General features: G+C 40.6%; 1 protein-coding gene and 1 long non-coding RNA gene across 2 annotated transcripts; one reads left to right on the forward strand and one right to left on the reverse strand.

Moving 5' to 3' along the window:
• Positions 1-1,494: 1,494 nt before the first annotated feature.
• On the reverse strand, positions 1,495-17,787 carry FUCA2 (alpha-L-fucosidase 2). Its single transcript, NM_001133680.2, is given in 7 exon segments — positions 1,495-1,865; positions 3,413-3,521; positions 7,961-8,151; positions 8,384-8,594; positions 9,941-10,280; positions 13,303-13,490; positions 17,479-17,787. Coding segments are annotated over 7 exon segments (1,398 nt in total). The 5' UTR covers positions 17,697-17,787; the 3' UTR covers positions 1,495-1,724.
• On the forward strand, positions 1,861-13,231 carry LOC129060091 (uncharacterized). Its single transcript, XR_008526503.2, has 4 exons — positions 1,861-3,126; positions 9,422-9,542; positions 10,555-10,629; positions 11,431-13,231. It is a non-coding gene; the product is annotated as an uncharacterized LOC129060091 (long non-coding RNA).
• Positions 17,788-19,835: the final 2,048 nt, after the last annotated feature.

Here is a 19,835-nt window from a genome sequence, read left to right on the forward strand (position 1 = left end):
CTGTTCTGGAGGGTGAAAATCCAAGATCAAGGTATCAGCAGATTTGGTTTCTTCAAAGACTTCTCTCCTTGACTTGCAGATGGCACCTTCTCGCTGTCTTTATATGGCCTTTCCTCTGTGCACTTGTATCCCTGGTGTGTCTTCCCCTTCTTATAAGGACATCAGTCCTATTGGCTTTAGAGCCCCACCCTTGTGACCTCACTTAACCTTAGTTACCTCTTCAAAGGCCCTATTTCAAAATATAGCCATGTACCACATAACAACTTTTCAGTCAATAATGGACTGCATATATATATTGGTGGTGCCATACGATTATAATGGAGCTAAAAATGCCTATCACCTAGTGACATCATAGCCATCATAAGGTAGCACAACACGTTAATCATGTTGTTTATGGTGATGCTGGTATAAACAAACCTGTGCTGTCAGTCATATAAAAATCTAGCACATAAAATGATGTAAGGTATATAATACTTGATAATAAACAGCTAGGTCACTGGTTTATGTATTACTGTGCTATATGTTTTGTCATTATTTTAGAGTGTACTTCTACTTAAAAAAAAAGTTAACTGTGAAACAGCATAAGGCAGGTCCTTCAGGAGGTCTGTGAGAAGAAGGCATTGTTATAGGAGACGACAGCTCCGTGGGTATTATTGCCCCTGAAAACCTTTTAAGCAGGACAAGATATGGAGATGGAAGACAGTGACATTGATGATCCTGACCCCATGTAGGCCTAAGCTAATGTGTTTCTGTAAAAGTAAAAAGTTAAAAATTTTAAAAAGAAAAAAGCTTATAGAATAAGAATATAAAGAAAGAAAGTATTTTTGTACATTTGCATAGAGTTTATGTTTTAAGCTAAGGGTTATTACAAAAGAGCCAAAAAGGTTTTAAAAATTAAAAAGTTTGTAAAGTTACAGTATGCTTATGTTAATTTATAATTGAAGAAAGAAAAACATTTTTTACAAATGTAGTGTAGCCTAAGCATACAGTATTTATAAAGTCTGGTAGTGTTCAATAATGTCCTGGGCCTTCACATTCACTCACTGACTCACCCAGAGCAACTTCCAGTCCTGTAAGCTCCATTCGTGGTAAGTGCCCTATACAGGTGCACCATTTATTTTACAGTATTTTTACTGTACCTTCTCTATGTTTCCATATGTTTAGATATACAAATACCACCGTGTTACTATTGAATACAGTATTCAGTAACATGCTATATATGTCTGTAGCCTAGGAGCAACAGTCTATACCATACACATTAGGTGTGTAGTAGGCTATGCCATCTAGGATTTTGTAAATACACTCTATGATGTTGGCACAAAAAAAAAAATGACTAGCAATGCATTTCCCAGAAAGATATCCCCATATTAAGTGATGCATAACTATATAATCATGGGGGATATGGCTTCAACATAAAATTTTCAGTTCAGTCCATAATACCACCAATTCCTTGCTACTCTAACGTGAAAAAATTCTCACCTCTGAGTCACACATGGAAACAAATCAATGTGAAGAGACTTTAATGGCAAAGTGCACTGGAGAGTTAAAATGGTTACATGGGTAATTTAAGAAAAAATTTAGTGGGAAAAAGGGAAAGGGCTGAAATGCCAAAATAATTTTCTTATCCAGTTTTACATTTGCTTTCTCCATGTGCTAACAATTATAGACACCTGATAGTTCCTAGTCTTAGACATAACTTGCAGCATCAGCCACTCTGCTGCACTTTAGATCACATTAGTTAGGGCTAGAGCCCAGCCCCATTTACACGGCATCTGATGAATGGTTAGCTGTGGCAGTTCTACCATAATACCATTTTGCTCCAAAGAAATCCAGTTAAGTGGCTGTCCATGGCCCAGTAGTTTCACCTGAAATTAAAAACATACATGCAAATGTCTCCAAATTTATCTCTTTATCTCACCCACTTTCTACTGGGAAGGACTGATTAGTAGTTCAAAAAAAAAAATGTAGACAAGAGATTCATTTTTACCTTTATTTAGTGATTCACAATCACTCTTCATCCAATTGAGTATATGTATCTTGCCTCTATATTCTTGCTTCTATTTTACTCTCAAGAGGGAAATAAAAGTGTGCAGGGGTTGGGGAAGGAGAATTTTCAAGGCTGAATGGAGTGTCAGAGTGGAGAAAATGCTGAAGAGAGGATCAGGAGCAGGAAATAGCTCTGAAACCAGAGTCTGCCCAAGTATCTACTCAGCGTTCCTCCCCCAGATATTCTAATAACCTCCACTAATCAATAATACATACATTTGATCAATTGTTACTGTAATTGTTTTATATTCTTAGTCTTACTATACTAAGCAAATTCAAATAAGTTCTCTACATATTCTGGGGTTATTTTGAACCAAAAACTTTGCTTCTCAGGTGGATCAATATGAAAACAAAGCCCATGAGCTTTTAAATGATGATGTTAATTGGCACCAAAAAGAACATAGATAAAATAAAAATATAATCAGTATCATACCTGGGCTACTAAGCTGTAATTAAACATTAGATTTGAACTCATCTTCTTTCTGCCTCATCAACCACATGTATTAGAAACGAAATGCAGAAAGGTGATGCAAGCAGAACCCCCATATGGACAATTCACCTCCAAAGGGATAATTTATTAAAAAAAAAATAAGTTACAAAATATATCAGAATGAACTCAATGCCAGATCTGGTGGTTACAACAGTTAGATTAATCTCTTAACTTTCTCCAAAATGTTTTATAAACATAAAATAGTAGAGTCATGACATCTTGTATTCAGATATGTTCTGGGGTGGGGTGTCAGGGAAAGCATCCAAATTCTAGTTTTATGAGAAGAATCGTTTTGGATGCATGCAATGAACTTGAACAACGTAGAATGACTGTGAAGAATAATGTCTACTTTTACAGTGATATGCATAGAGATACTGTAGTTGTTTTATCAGCTTAGTTTTCTGGGAAACAAAAAGTTTCAAAGATTTTGACCAAACACTGATATTGGTGAAATTCATTTTATTTTATTATATTTTATTTTATTTTTTCAGAGACAGGCTGAAGTGGTGCAATCACAGCTTACTGTAGTCTTGACCTACTGGGCTCAAGCAATCCTCCTGCCTCAGCCTCCTGAGTAACTAGGACTACAGGTGCGTGCCACCATGCTCAGCTAACTTTAAAAAAAAAATTTGTAGACAGGGGTCTTGCTATGTTGCCCAGGCTAGTCTCAAACTTCTGGCCTCAAGACATCCTCCTGCCTCAGTCTCCCAAAGTGCTGGAATTACACTGTGAGCCACAACGCTTGGCTGGAGCTCATTTACAATTACTTTTATGAATTATAAGAGAAACAGTTGTAAGGCTCCCCTTAAAAGTTAATGTTTGCATCAAGATGTTCTAATCAGCAATTTAAAGGAACAAGGTAAAATTCCCTCTTACCTCTGTTGCCCCCAGAATAGCTTTGGGCTGGCCAAGGAACAGCTGTCCTGATGTGGGCCATTTAAGAAAAATGGCATAGACTAATTTTTCTTTAGGCTTGGATGTGTACCTGGATAAAAGAAAAAAATAAAGAGCATAGTAACAAGTTACATCCCATGTTTTTCACTATTTATGGATCAGGAACAATCTGGAATTATTTTACAGATACTTCCACAATGTCACCATTAATAGAAGGGAAGGAAAAATAGCCCCATGGTGTTATTAAAAAGCACCTTCCTCCCCCAAGACCAAAAGGAAGTTCTTGGAAGAAAAGATTTTCCTGAGCTAGCATTCGTCTTCATCAGACTGCTCTCATGGAGCTGAAAAGGGGAGGGAGATGATCTAAGGGGGCAGGATGCAAGAGCTTCATGGCTTTACATGTGTTATTCAAATTTTTATATTCATTCATTCATTCAACAAGACAAGATATGCATGTGTCAATTCTGTGCCTAGTACTGTGCTCAGTGTTAGGGTTACAATAAAAAACAAAACACACATAGTCCTTGTTCTTATGGAGCTTAGACTAGAGTGGGGAAAGCAGACACTAAATAATCACACAAATTTAATATGAAAGTGTGAGTTCTGATAAGCACCATGAAAGAAAAGGAAATTGAGAGATTATAACAAAAGGATCTCTTTAGATTAGAACATCAGAAAGAAGCCTCTCCAAGAACATAACATTTAATCTGAGACTTAAAGGATGAATGGGAGCAAAGAAGAAGATAAGGGAAGTATGCTATAGACAAAAAAAAATGGATTTCATTCATTTATTCATTCAATTACTCAAGAAATACTTATTGAAATCTTAAAATGCTGGACACTGTTTTAGAGCTATATACAAAATTGAACAAAGTCTTTGTCCTCATGGGGCTTACATTCTAGTGGGAGAAATTAGAATGAACAAATATGTCAGGTGTTGATTAAATGCTATGGAGAAAACAAGCCAGGTTAGAAGGACAGGGCATGCTAGGTAGGAAAGGAGGGGCCTGCCTGGGAGTGTTATTTTAAACAGAATAGTCAGGGAAGACTTCTTAGAGGTGGCATGGAAGAGAACCATGGGAGCGCCATAGGAGTGCCACGGGAGTGTCTGGAGAAAGCCTTCCAGACAGAATGACCAGTGCAGGAGCCCCAATTCAAGAGTGTGCTCTGCCTGTTGATGCAATAGCAAGGAAGGCAGAGTGCCTGAAGGAGAGGAAGTGGGGGAGGGTGATGGCGGATAAGATCAGAGAGGCGATAGGAGCCAGATTTTACAGGCCCTTGTAAGCATCTATGGGACCTGGCCTTCTCTCTGAGACTGGAAGCCATTGGAGAAATGTGACCATGGGAGTGGCATTATTATTTAAAAGTATACTCTGATTGCTTTGTGGTGAATAGGTTAAAGCGTAGAAATAGAGACCTATTAAGAAGCTACTGAAATAATCCAGGCAGGGGCGAGACAATGGAAACTAAAAGGATGAGGGTTGCCACAGAGAGGATAAGAAGTGGTCAGATTCTGAATATATTTCAAAGATAAAGAGGATGATATCTGCTAATGGGTTGGCTGTGACTATAAAAGAAGGGGAAACTAAGGGCTTCAAGGTTTTGGGCCTGACAACCACCTAAAGGATGAAGCTGCCGTTAACTGAGATGGGAAAGACCATGGGTGGAGCTAGTTGATAGCAAAATTTTAAAACTCAGGATTTCAGTTTTGGATGTACAGGTCTAAGATGCTATGCATCTAAGTGGAAATGCTGAGTAGGAAGTTATTGAGGCTGGAGTTCAGAAAGAGGTCTGCACTGGAAATAGAAATGTGGAGATCATCAATATAGCATTTAAAGCCATGAAAATGGATAAGATCACCTGGGACATTAAGATAAACGCAGTGGCTCACGCCTGTAATCCCAGCACTTTGGGAGGCCGAGGCAAGCGGATCACCTGAGGTCAGGAGTTCGAGACCAGCCTGGCCAATCATAGTGAAACCCCGTCTCTACTAAAAATACAAATTAGCCAGGCGTGGTGACGGGCACCTGTAATCCCATAGCTACTCGGGAGGCTGAGGCAGGAGAATCGCTTGAACCCGGGAAGCGGAGGTTACAGTGAGCCGAGATCACACCAGTGCCCTCAAAAAAAAAAAAGATAAATAGAGAAGAATAGAAGTCCGAAGACTAAACCTCAGGGCACTTCAAGATTTAGAGGTTGGAAAAATGAGATGAAATCAGCAAAGGAACTAAGAAGGAAGAGCCAACAGGTACGATGAACACCAGGAGAGACAGTGATAAACTGAGGCAGTCACTGCCAGTAAGCTAAGAAAATGAGCACTGGGTACTCATCACTGGAACTGGCAAGGCAGATGTTATTGTGGGCCTTGAGAAGAGCATTTCTGGAGTGTGGGGGTGGAAGCTCGACCAGAGTGGGTTCAAGAGAAAAACTGTAGCAAGGAATTGGAGATAGCAAGTGAAAACAATCCTTTCAAGATGTTTTACTACAAAGGAAAGGAGAGAAATGGGAAGATCGCTAGAAATGCAAGTGAAATTGAGTGAAAGGGGAGAATTGCTATAACAATCCTTGGGTCGATGATTTGCAATCGGATCAGGACACAAGGGTTGACCTTAAAGCCAAAAGTGAGATAATTTTACATTATATGTGTCTGGGTGCGTGTGTGTGTGTGTGTGTGTTTCCATAGTTAACAGTTAGCTGTCCAGGAGCAGGCATGGAATAAGTAGATCTGAATTTAAAGTTGATGTTCTGTCAAGTGAGTATGGCAGAGGGAACGAGGGTTCAGGAGTTGGGTGTATGCAATAGATTAGTTACAGTGATGGGCCACAGAATCTGTCCCGGATAAGGAAAAAGACAGAGAAAAGATGATAGGATTAAAAGATAGTATGATCACTGGATTATAGATCCCTTTGGAAGCCGAAGTGCCATGCAGAGTGAGCCAAAATAGAAGAAGAAGTGGTAGTAGACGGCAGAATCCTTCAAACTGGAGCCATGGAAGGGGTTCAGTTATTAGTAATGCAAAGTCTAAAGTATGTTTATAAAAGAAAGGGAAGTTATGGACACCAAGGTTTTTGGCCTGACAACCACCTAAAGGATAAAGCTGCCATTAACTGAGATGGGGAAGACTGTGGGTGGAGCTGGTCTACAGCAAAAATTTAAAACTCAGGACTTCAGTTGTGGACGTACGGGTCTAAGATGCTATACATCCAAGTGGAAGTGTTGAGTTAGAAGTTCGACTTTGCATTACCAATATGACCTTGTATATTGATAATGCAAAGGAACAGGTAACAAAGGTCAAGCGGACAAGATCCCTAGAAGACAGGAGGTGCAGGTAATTAGAACTGTGAATAGAAATTTCAATCTCTAAGAATTATGTGAAGAGTAGTTCTGGGGACAGGGACAGCAAGCCAGGGCTCTCTCAAAGGATTTTAAGGGTTGACCTGGGAGTCTGTAGGTGACTGCAAGAAGGTGGGCACGAAGAACCTGGGGGGAAGAAGGCTCCTATGGTGAGGAGGGAGAGCGGGACCACTCAGCGGCAGGGAAGTTGGTAGGAGCCAGACTCACGGCTTTATAAGCCGCATTAAATATTTAGCTTTTATGTTTATTTATTGAAATAAACACAATAGAATAATGGTTAATGATTGTGAAGTCCCAGATCAGATACCCTCATATTCAAATGTAAGTACAGAAGCAAATTCCAAAACCAGATTTGTACTATCCTCTGTCACATGAGAGATTGGTACTGAGTTCTCATTATGGCTTCTCCCAGATCAACATTTTAAAATTCCACAATTATTTGCTCTGTCCAGATTGCCTTACTTCATTTTATTCAATGGGTTGATAATGTTTTAAGTCATAAGTCAAGTAGACTGAAGAACAATTAGTCTAATCTTTCGGTCCCTATTTGATCAGGCAGGACTCAGGTGGCAACTGAAAGCGAATTTTTAGAACTTCGCCAATACTCATCTTATTTTATATATGTTAAGAAACCATATCAGAAACTGTCATATTTGTGGAGTCTGATTCAGGTACTCATTGACACACAGAACCTCCTCAAGCTCAGAGAGAAGCATCTTCCCTGAACCCTCCCTATTTTCACTCATTTTTAATCTAACATTTTCTCTGCCATTAGGTACCTCTTGTTTGCTAATTCCATGGGATGCAACATCTGCAAAAGTCAGAATTTACAGAACTAGTTAAACAGTAGTCTCCATTTTAGACTAACCATTCAGCATTTTTCATTGGTCTGAATGGCTTACAATTTTTCTAAGAGCTGAGTACTTTCAGCCAAAATTTGTCCACCACTGGGAGATACCTAGAAATGATGTAAGCTCAATCTGATAAACAATAAATGTTTCAAAACATGCAAATTCTTCCCGTTCTCTTTATATTAGAGTAAGCAAAGTTTGGAAAGTGCTTTGTATATGTAGGAATTCATCCAATTTCTCTTTTTATCCTACTCTTCTTTATATGTCTGATAAACTTTAAATCTCTTCCTTTATAAAAGAGCACTTGGTAACAAGAATGACTTACCACACATCTGGGGTGACAGTGTCATTCTGGGATTGCCAGGTATGGGTTTCATAAATAGCTTCTCCATTGACTTTTAGCCAGGACCCCATTTGCCTCAGTCGCTCCTCAAAAACTACAGAAATGGTGCCATCTAGTGTGGGCCCAATATTCATCAAAAGATTTCCTCCACATGAAACTGTTTCTACAAGTTGCTAAAAAATTAAGAATAATGTTTTTAGATAAATAAAATAATTCCATCTTTAATGTGCTAATATGTTGCATTTATATATTTATACATGTATATATAGTCACTGCCTAGAAGAACAAACGCAGGATAGAACAATGTCCTATATTTATAGGCCATTGAGCCATATAAGAAATAATTCCTACATGACCACACTATTAAGAATATTATGTTAATAGCCACCAGACATTTTACTGTACCTTCACCAATTCTTCAATTGTAAGATAGTCAGAGATTCCAGCTTCCCTCCTATAGCCCCAGGACAGTTTGTCTATTGTCATGCAGTTTTCCCATTTATGTGGCAAAAGATGTCCTGGGTTATAACGATCACTGCAGGTATAGAAGCCACCATGCTTACAGATGCTACCAGCTCCCCAACGATCATTGGTGACTACTGTCTCCCGAACTGGGCTGAAATGAAACATACAATTTTTTAAAACAAAAGGTATAAGCTTTTTATACAAAAAGAAATGTCACTGAAAAGACATGTAATTGAAATATAATTCTGAAAAGGGACCATGGCATAGCACAGTGGAAAGCCCATGGTTTTGAAGTCAAACAGACCTGAGTTGATTGGAGTTCTGGCTTTGTCACTTTCTAGCTCCCAGACCTAGAGCAAGTTACCTGACTCCTCTGAATAATGAATTCCCTCATCTATGATTAGAACAAAAATAAGTTATGTAACACATTTAGCCCGGTACCCAGCACAAACAGCACTCATAAGAGTATTATATGAATATTTTAAGCTCCCTTCCATATTGTAAATGGTAGCCAAAACTGAATTTATACCCAAGACACTTTTCTTTTCAATGATTCAATGATCTCATACATGTAGTCTAGCCTTTCTCTTTCTCTTACCATTGTGCCTAATATTGAAAAATCTCAGAAAATTTGACTGTTGATGTCATGTGAAATATCCCCACATTACTTATCATAGCAGATGGCATATTTTAGAGGGAAATCCACGCCACATAGAGGGGACAGTTTTGAGTCACAAATTGAAGTGATGGCTCCCAGTTTTTTCCCTTGGAAGGAGTACCTGGACACACTGCTGTTTTAAGTATCAAGAGTTCTTCAAGAATATTTGTATTTGTGCCCTTTGTGGGCCCAGGAAGTGCAAGCAGAAGGTTGCCTGACTTCATAGCACAATACCCAGTGCTTTCTAGTGTACATGCAAATTTGGCCCATATAGTTTAAGCCTCATGGAGGAGTTTAATCAGAACTCCCTGTTCTAATAGGGCAGCCTTGAACATACCAGAAAGCAATAGGAAAAAACTGGAGAAAGTGAAAATGCTGCGATGAAGGAAAAGAGGAGACAAACAAGGGTGACATTGGCTGGGCAGCAAAGATGACCAAAAGGTAAGAGGACAAAAAGAAGCAGTCAGCGTGATTCAGAAGCACATAATCAGAAATAGTGATGAAGAAACAGAGTTGTCCCAGAATAGAAGCCATAAAGGACCAGGGTAGGAGAGAAAAAGGGGGGACCCACAAAATTAACACCTTCAAAGTTCTTGATCCTGTGATTTTTAGTCTGATCTCAAAATCAGACCATTGAGTTGGATTTTACTCCTGATTTATTTACCCTTGATTATGTTGAGTAAATAGTGATATATCTAATAAGTATTATTCACAATGATTTTCTCCCCTCACACCACCAATGACTTAAAATGAAATATTTCAAGAGGTGAAGGAATTAAAATGTTAGAAATATATTAGGAATGTGGAGGGTAACTGCAACAATCTCATAGCATACACACCTTTCATTATATAACCAGGCCAAGAAGCCTGTGCTGTTCCAGTATTGATCCGGCGCTCCTCCATCACCATCCGACCACAGAACCTCAGGCTGATAGTTGTTCACTAACTCATAGAGTTCTGGCAATGTCTTAGAAACTGGAAATTGCCGCTTATGGAATGAACTGGATTCATCCTCAAGGAAGAGAGGATGAAACCATTCAAAAAGGGAATAGTACAGTCCAAAACGCAGGTCAGTTCTGTTCCTAATGGCTACCTCAAGTTCCTTGACAATGTCCCTCTTGGGCCCCTCATCTATGGCATTCCAGTTCCACGAATATTCTGAACCCCACAAGGTAAAGCCTAGAAAATTATAGTGAAAACCTTTGTAAGCATGTCAACTTTATTTTAGTAAATTTCAACCCACACAAATGCCCAAACAAATCACATAGTACATGCGATATATAAATACCTGCTCCTACAAATGACTGTTTTATGGCCATTTTTTCATGGCATATATCGTGCTTTTATATGAGAAGTGAGAATTTAAATGAGGTTTTTAAATGAGGTTTTTAAAAGCTACTTTCAGGGTATATCACTGTATGGTTTGATCTATCTCCGGTATTTTCCCTCTTAGATTTTAAGGTCCTTGAGGGATTGCATCATGTCTGCAGTGCTCCCTGCTATGTCTTCAGCCAACTGCTAGCACAAGGTATAAACAATCAACAATAGCAGCTCACAACTAAGATGGGAACGTATACATGTACCATGCTAAATGATGACTACCACTATTTATCATGAAGATCCTGTGATGCACTCCTGCAAGATTCTTAGTGTCTTCTAGACCAAAGCTTGAAGTCTACTGCTTAATTTTAGGATTGTTTATTTTATTATAATGTGATTCTTTTTTTTAATTTTATTATTATTATACTTTAAGTTTTAGGGTACATGTGCACAATGTATAGTGTGATTCTTAGAACACTGGTGATCCATGTATAGCAAATCTCTTTTAGCCTGATTATTTAACCAGAGGGGCAAAAAAAACCCTACTATTTCCCAATAGTTCTATACTTTAAAATATACTCACCACGTGTAATCTCATCCTACTATAAAATCATAAGCTTGGATTTTCCTCTTTAATAAAATTACCCAAAAGTGAATAGTCTACCAACTACATAGATTAAAAAAAAAGTGTATACCTTTATACAAACACTTAGAAGTGGTTCGTTTTTAACAGGAATTTGCATTTAGATTACTGATTGTTCTATATAAAAATGTTAGAAGAGATATATAAACTGAAATACTTAAAACATAATAAATATGAAAGCCTTAAAAATTTCATCAGTGCCTAGCGACTTAAGTACATTGTTACTATTCCACTAAAATCTAAAAGAATCTTTGAGAATAAACATTTATAAGGTACATTTGGTGAAACATTTTACCCTTGGTAAATTAGAACAAGTCTAAGAATGACTCATACTTTCGATTTTCTTTTTTTTTTTTTTTGAGACAGGTTCTGACTCTGTCACCCAGGCTGGAGTTCAGTGGTGCGACCTTGGCTCACTGCATCCTCGACCTCCTGGGCTCAAGTGATCCTCACACCTCAGCCTACCAAGTAGCTAGGACTACAGGTGTGCACTCCACCACGCCCAGCTAATTTTGTCTATTTTTTCAGAGACAGGGTCTCACTTTGCTGCCTAGGCTGGTCTCAAACTCCTGGCCCCAAGCAATCCTCCTTCCTTGGCCTCCCAAAGTGTTGGGATTATAGATGTGAACCACTGCACCTAGCCTTAGATTCATTTTAATAAGCTTTTTAAAACAGCTCACTCTTGTTCCTATCATTTCTGTGGTAAGCTTCAGAGCAGTGTTGATATCTAAAGTCATATTCAAAGTTATTCAACTTGACAGGCCCTAATGTCAGTATTAAAACCACATGAGTCTTCATTTGAATATCACCACCGTAAACTCACACTGCGACTTTCCTTCCTGAGCTTAGTATGCATTTTCCATAAGCAATGAAAACATCTGACAACATGGGTCCCAGAAAATGTATACATGTGGGCTACATCATCTCCTCACAGTTTGATTAATAATTTTTATTAAATAAACTATGTAACGTTTTGTGCCATATGGCTTGGGAAAGTTCCTAGACATCAGGAAATCAGCATGTTCTCAAGCAAATACACTTGATAGACATTCATCTCAGCAGGATAAATATCTACAGGAGAAAATCATGAAGCTACTGGAATGTGGCCAAAGGGAAAAATATCCTATGATCATTCCAGATTTTTTGTGTTGGTTCTCCTCTCCTATTCCCATCCTGTCCCTGGAGAAAACAATAAGGCAAAGTTTCCTTTTTTTTTTTTGAGACAGGATCTCCCTCTGCCACCTAGACTGGAGTGTAGTGACTCTATCTCCACTCAATGCAGCCTCAAGCAGTCCTCCAACCTAAGCCTCCCAAGTAGCTGGGACTACAGAGACACACCACCACGCTAATTTTTTAGGTTTTTTTGTTTGTTGGTTTGTTTGTTTGTTTTTGTAGAGACAGGGTCTCACTATGTTTCCCAGGCTGGTCTTGAACCCCTGGGCTCAAATGATCCTCCTTCCTCGGCCTCCCAAAGTTTTGGGATTACAGGCATGAGCAACCACATCCAGTGCAAATTTTTTTATACCAAGGCAAAGATGATCATGCAAAAGAAACCAATGAATGAACAAGCAGTTGGAACAAAAACAATTTGTTAATGCTTCCCTGGCCTTACAGATACTGGAGTGGTAATGGGTGGAATCCATTCTATTAAAATAGGACTACTATGTGGGGGTTTAGATATTCTTCTACCACCTCTGATTTTTCTGGAAACCATTACAGTTCCACAATCCTTTTCCCTCCAGGTGATCTGGGTCACTTTCATCACTGTCAGTTCATCCACTATTTGCACCATTTGGCCATCTAAGAGTTGGCAAAAAGTGCAGCCAGGTGTATCGTAATGATGCAAGACTATAGCAGTATAACCCCCATGATGCATTCACAGGATGCATTACAGAGAAAGGGAAGGAAAGAGTGCAATTCCAATGATGAACTTTGACTTGCAACCCACACTCCCTTCAACAAACAGCTTTAAGTAAATCTTGGAAATATTATTCAAAATACATGTGACAAAACGTGACCATCTTTCGTCTGTTATGTGGAGGGTATGATCCTTTCTGTATTCCTAACATCTCTCAATTTGGGTTGAACTTGCAGTCCCTAAGTTATAAGCAAGTGCCAGTCACCACTTATGGTTGCTCCTAAGAGAAAATTAGACCTTGCTTTAGTTTTTTCTTCCAAAAAAACAACTTTTCATTTCTTAACCATTGTCATCAATTTCCATAGGCTGGATTGACTTACCTTCATGATGTTTGGAAGTTAACACAATGTATTTGGCACCAGAGGCCTGAAAAATATCTGCCCACTGGTTGGCATTAAAAAATTTTGCTGTAAATAGCGGTCCAAAATCTTCATATTTGAAACTAGGAAGGTAATTATCTTTCATAAATTCCACATACTTCGGTATCTTTTCCTTTTGCCAATACCACCTAAGGGGAGGAAAGGAAAGAGTGCATAAACAGCACATACACACACATTTAAAAGAACTGTTCCAGCTCCCCTTACCATTTACCCCTCACACAGATAGGACCCAGATTCTCTTTCTCACTTCCCCATCAGTTTGACTTGGCTTTAAAGACAGCTTATGCAAACTAAACCCCCTCTCATTTCCCACCTATCCCCCTGTGATATCCACTCAGCTCATAAACTAGAGCATTCTAGGCAACTCAGCTACCCATTCTCTCTCTCTTTTTTTAAAGACAGGGTCTCACTCTGTCACTCAAGTTGGAATGCAGTAGTGGAATCATGGCTCACTGCAACCTCGACCTCCTGGGCTCAAGCGATCCTCTCGCCTTAGCCTCCTGAGTAGCTGGGACCACAGGCACGTGCCACCACACCTGGCTATTTTTTTTTTTCTTTGCAGAGATGTGGTTTCCATATGTTGCCCAGGCTGGTCTTAAACTCCTGGGCTCAAGCGATCTTCCTGCTTCAGCCTCCCGAAGTGTTAGGATTACAGGCATGAGTCACCATGTCCAGCCCCATTCTCTTTTAATTCTTCACTTTTAAATCACAACATGTAGTATGTGTCTTTACACATTGTCCTTTGTAACATAAGTGACTAGGACTTCTAAAAGGAAGACTACATGCCTAAAACATAACATGCATCTATTATATTCAGTAGTAGAGAACACTTTGGAGGCACAGGACAGAAAGGGAGGCAAAAGTAAAATTAAAAAGATGCTGTTATTTTAATAAATGACTCAACCTTCAACAATTACTTGCTATATGCATTCATTCTAAGCAATGGCATATTGACCCTAAACTGCGTAAGCAAGACTTCATGAGGAAAAGCACATCTACATATTTTAGATAAACACAGCAATAACTATCCTCATGAAATAAATGCAACCCCCATTTCTGACCCACCTCCTGCTTTTTCTATCACCATTCCTTTCATATGAGTATTTCTACAGGATAAGCAAATCCATAATCAGCACTATTATTTCCCAAGATGATCAGGAGACTCTGCTAAGAAGAAATAATTGAAGGGCATACTATGTGGCAGGCACGCTGTTTGCCTGCGCAAAAGTCGTATTTACCTAATTTCCCAGCTTCCACTACAGCTACGACAGGGATGTGAGATCCATGCTGGCCAAGGGAACTTGAGGGAAAGCCATCTTTGGGGACGGTGGAAATGGTTTCCCTCCTAATGAAAAGAGACACTGGCCTTCCTGCCTTTGGGCAGGGTTGTGTGAAGTTTTGGTGCCTGGCTGCCATCCGGTGACCATGAAGGGACAAGTCCCCAGGCTGAGGATGACAGAAAGAGCCCATGTGTTTGATTTCATCAATGAACCGACTACCTCTAAATTTCCTGTTATGTGAGATAACAAGCCCCTATCATTATACCTTTTAGTTGGGTTTAAAATCCTTGAAGCATTTTTATTATTTATTTATTTATTATTAATTAATTGATTGGTTGAGACAGGGTCTTGCTCTATTACCCAGGTTGGAGTGCAGTGTCATGATCATACCACACCACAGCCTTGAACTCCTGGGCTCAAGCGATCCTCCCACCTCACCCTCCTGAGTAGCTGGGACTACGGGCATTACATTTTAAATTGAACTGCAAAACAGAAACTGGGACATTCAGAAAGTTGAACAAGAATAAGGAATTTCTCCTAGCACCATCTAATTTGAACGTGCACTCTCCCCTACAGTCTAGACTTGAATTTCATGCTGAGAGATGAGGCATTTATGGTAAAGGTCTATCATTTATATTTGGTTTTTAATAGGCATTTAGAACAGTCACATATACTCATCTATACTGTTGATTCCCCGAAAGTCAAATTGAGAGTGAGGAGCAGAGGATACAAAGGGAAATCACAGATAATTAAAGAATCTTCCACAGGGTTAATGCATTTTCAGATAATCAGCAATGTGTTCTCTATTTTGTTTAGTATGAGAAGTATCTTTATTGTTCTAGGTCAAAACAACCATGGGTTTATTTGTAGAAAATGATGTTATTCATAGCAAAGAATAAAATGACTCAAAACTAGCTGTTTTATTTTGGCATAGTACTAGTCTCAGTTAACAAATGTCAAATCCTCTTTGGTACCAATATATCTTTACCTAATCTTCATGGTTGAACAAAATGATAATATAAGATACAATTTAGGGGGAAGAAAGTTGTTAATTATGTACCACACTAATCTAAAATATTTCCAAAATACACTCAAGATTCCTTACAGCCCAAAACATGCAAATAAAGATTTGTAACATCTTTTTGAAGTAGCTATGTTTTGGCATAAGAAGAAAGAGTCTCTGTTTTAGAAGTTGAATTATTTAAAGTATATGAATAATTCTCCATAGCTTACCCAGTTTTATTTTTTACATCAACTAACCTACCAATAAGAAAGGTTACTGGTTGCAGGTAGTCAATTTCTTTGTAATGAAAGGGTTAAAATATGCTATTCTGGCATATTATTAAAGGTAAAGAAACATGAAAAATAGGTGCATGAAGAGCACTTTGACCTTTGTGCTGTTTCTTAGGAGAGAAGATGAAATTCCAGTATGAAAGGCATTCTGTACTAGAAGGAAAGGCAACATCCTAAGCTTGAAAGACAAGAAGTAGAATACTGTACAGACCTTGCTAAAATTTATTTTTTAAGCCTCCCCACATAATTTAGTCACACAATGTCAATTTAATTCTTGGACCCAATAGAGGCCCTAACAGAATGGAGGTGTAATTTTTCTACCCCTAGAGTAGAGCATGGTACCGTGTACACTATGTAATTTTAATATAATATATAGTTCATACTCTGTATTGTGTCTACTAAATACAGTATGTTAATTTGGATGTATACTATTTATGTAGTATATAGTTGATTCAAATAAATACTGTTTAATGATTCCCTTGTTTTACTTAAGAATATATTATGTGCCCCCAAAGTCCTGGAATTACAGGTATGAGCCACCGCGGATCACCTGAGGTCAGGAGTTCAAGACCAGCCTGGCCAACATGGCGAAACCCCGTTTCTACTAAAAAAATACAAAAAATTGGCCAGGCATGGTGGCGTGCACCTGTAGTCCCAGCTACTCGGGAGGCTAAGGCGCCAGAATCGTTTGAACCCGGGCGGCGAAGGCTGCAGTGAGCCGAGATGGTGCCACTGCACTCCAGCCTGGGCGACAGAGTGAGACTATGCCTCAAAAAAAAAAAAAAAAAGAATATATTATGTGTATGTTTCTATATATGCACACAAAATATTTCTATTTTGAAGGACTTAATACTTGTAGCATTTAGTCAGAAAAGGCATGTGCAACAGTTTAAGAAATTACATGCACATTTTCACATAGATCTCAAAGTAAAATCTAAAGCACAGATTTTTGTGTAGCACCTTTCATACGGCAGTATGATAATTGGGTTGTGTTAAGAGTACCATTCTAGAACCTCTTTAAAAAGTTCCTAGAGCCACACATGGGTAATGTTAACATTAAGTAGCCAATGGTGTTCAATGAACAGTCGTTTCACATGCTCATGACTATGTTTTAACCATAACTTCATGGCAGAACGACTGTAAATTGGCAGGTAGCAGCAGAGCAACCATGGGCCATTGTGCCTGAGTCACCGCTCGTGTGATGCCCTTGCACAAACTGATGAATGTCTGTAGTAGCTCGATGTTGTAGTGTCATAACTACAGCTTAATATGCGCAACTATGAAGAAGCTGAGGAGTCAAGGAGTATCTGAAAACTCTTACAGTCACACGTAAGAAAAATTCCCTGTTCATCCAGCAGAAGCACTTAGGCCGGAAACCACTTATTCGACACCCGGAAGTGCGAAACGCGGGTAACGCAGTGGGAGGTGAAACCGACGAGGGTGCAGGCAGTACCAGGCGGCGAACCAGGCCCGCTGGGTGGTGGCTGGAGGCTGCAGGTGGGGACAAAAGCGCGGCAGACGAGACAGAAGGGAGCGCACTCACCAGAACCACTCGCTACCGAAGCTGGGCACGGAAAACACTCCCCAGTGGATGAAGATGCCGAACTTGGCCTGGTCAAACCACGCGGGCAGCTGGCGGGCGTCCAGGGACTCCCAGGTGGGGTCGAAGCGCGTGGCGCTGTGGGCAGGGCACGGCGGCGGCGGCAGCAGCAGCAACAGCAGCAGCGGGAACGCGAGCCTGGGGAGCTCCTGGGGCCGCATGTCCCGGCGCAGGCTGGCTGTCCTCTCTGCAGGCTCTCGCGGCCTCGGGAGCGCTGTTCTTCCGTTTCTGCCGCTGAGTATGCCGCGCCGCGGTCACCTGACCAAGCCGGACTTGGAAACCGGCCACCCTTCCCCCTCTGGGGCGGGAGTGGCCACTCTCCCGCGCGTTCCGAATGACCTCAGGAGCGCTGCATCGCTCAGCATAACTAAGGAGGCCAGCATTACCCCAAAGCCAGCTGCGACGGCTTTGCTAAGGCTCTATCCTCTTGAGGGGAAAATATGAGTCTGAGTCAGGGCCCTGTGGCCAGCGCCTCTTCCCTCAAGCAGACACGACCCTGACCAAGAAACTGCCCAAGAGGACAACGCCACCAGCCCACCCTGGTGGCTGCTCCACACGTCCGAAGCGTGGACGAGAAGGTCAAGGCAGGAACTTCAGCCGGGTCTCGCCATGATGGAACATGGAAAGCAGCCTAGATCGTTCTCGGCCTCTGTATCAACTCCCAAGATCCTGCATGTTAGAACCGTGGTTGCCAACCTTGAATTTGTATCAGATGAAATTCCAAGAGCTTCAGATTCAGCAGTTAGGTTGGGGCCCAAGAATTTGCGTTTCTACCCAGTTCCTACTTCTAGGATGTTCTGATGTTGGGCCGGGCGCGGTGGCTCACGCCTGTAATCCCAACACTTTGGGAGGCCGAGGCGGGCGGATCACAAGGTCGGGAAATCGAGACCATCCTGGCTAACACGGTGAAACCCTGTCTCTACTAAAAATACAAAAAATTAGCCGGAGGTGGTGGCGGGCACCTGTAGTCCCAGTTACTCGGGAGGCTGAGGCAGGAGAATTGCTTGAACCCGGGAGGCAGTTACAGTGAGCAGAGATGGTGCCACTGCACTCCAGCCTGGGCTACAGAGTGAGACTCTGTCTCAAAAAAAAAAACAAAAAAACAAAACAAAACAAACAAACAAACAAAAAACCAAGAAAATTGTGATGTTGCTGATTGGTGGGCCAAACTTTCCTGAGAACCACTGCATTGAACAAGGAGATGATCTGAGACAGGTGAAACCAGTGGAATGAATGTTTAAGAAACCTGCAAGCTTGGGAAAAAAGGCCAGTAACTTGGAAAGACTAATCAAAAGGATATTTGGGAAGCTTATCACCTCCACCTCGTTTGGTTTTCTTGTTTGTTTGTTTGTTTGTTTTTAGACAGAGTCTCGCTCTCTCGCCCAGGCTGGAGTGCAGTAACATGATCTAGGCTCACTGCAGCCTCTGCCTCCCGGGTTCAAGGATTCTCCTGCCTCAGCCTCCAGAGTAGCTGGGACTACAGGCACGTGCCACTGTGCCAGACTAATTTTTGTATTTTTCTTTTTTAGTAGAGACAGGGTTTCACCATGTTGGACAAGCTGGTCTCAAACTCTTGACCTCAGGTGATCTGCCTGCCTTGGCCTCCCAAAGTGCTAGAATTACAGGCATGAGCCACCAAGTCCAGCCTCTCCTCCACGTCGTAAGTGTTTTCAAAGTAAAGCCAGAATCCTCAACTGCTTCTGCCCCCATGAAATCATTACCCTTCAATGAGCCAATTCAAATGCTGCCTCTTGTGAAGCTTTCTGCCACCACCCTCCCCTCCCAGAATGTTGTACTTTCCCTGATCTGCTTCATAACACCTCCTTCCAAGCACACACAGGATTTCACGCATCCTGTAGTAGCTAGGTGGTACAGGTCTGATTTCCCATCAGACTGTGAGCTTTTTGAGGGCATTCATAATGACCTTCTTTTCTGTAGTGCCTACATTTACAGCAGAAAAGTGGCACTCAAAATGTTTGTTGAAGCTCTCCAGTGAACTGGGGTTCTAATTATTGAGTGAAGAACTTGACACTAAGTGGCTGTTGCCTGCATTATCCCATCCCATCTCTGCAGAGAGAGATGGGAGCAGCAGAGGGCGCTGTCACTGCAGGTGTAGGGGCATTTTTCCTCTTGATGACATGCCAGATGGCCCCCCGGGGCCACAGCTCCACCGTAAGAGTCCCCAGTTTTGTTTTGTTTTTTTACAATGAGGGTGTTCTAGAAGAAAGGGCTCAACGAATCCAATTGCAATAGCTCCAGTTTGTGATAAAGATGACAATTTTTTTTTTTTATTTGAGACA

This window comes from Pongo abelii, chromosome 5 (genome assembly GCF_028885655.2).
Source record: "Pongo abelii isolate AG06213 chromosome 5, NHGRI_mPonAbe1-v2.0_pri, whole genome shotgun sequence".
Taxonomy (NCBI): domain Eukaryota; kingdom Metazoa; phylum Chordata; class Mammalia; order Primates; family Hominidae; genus Pongo; species Pongo abelii.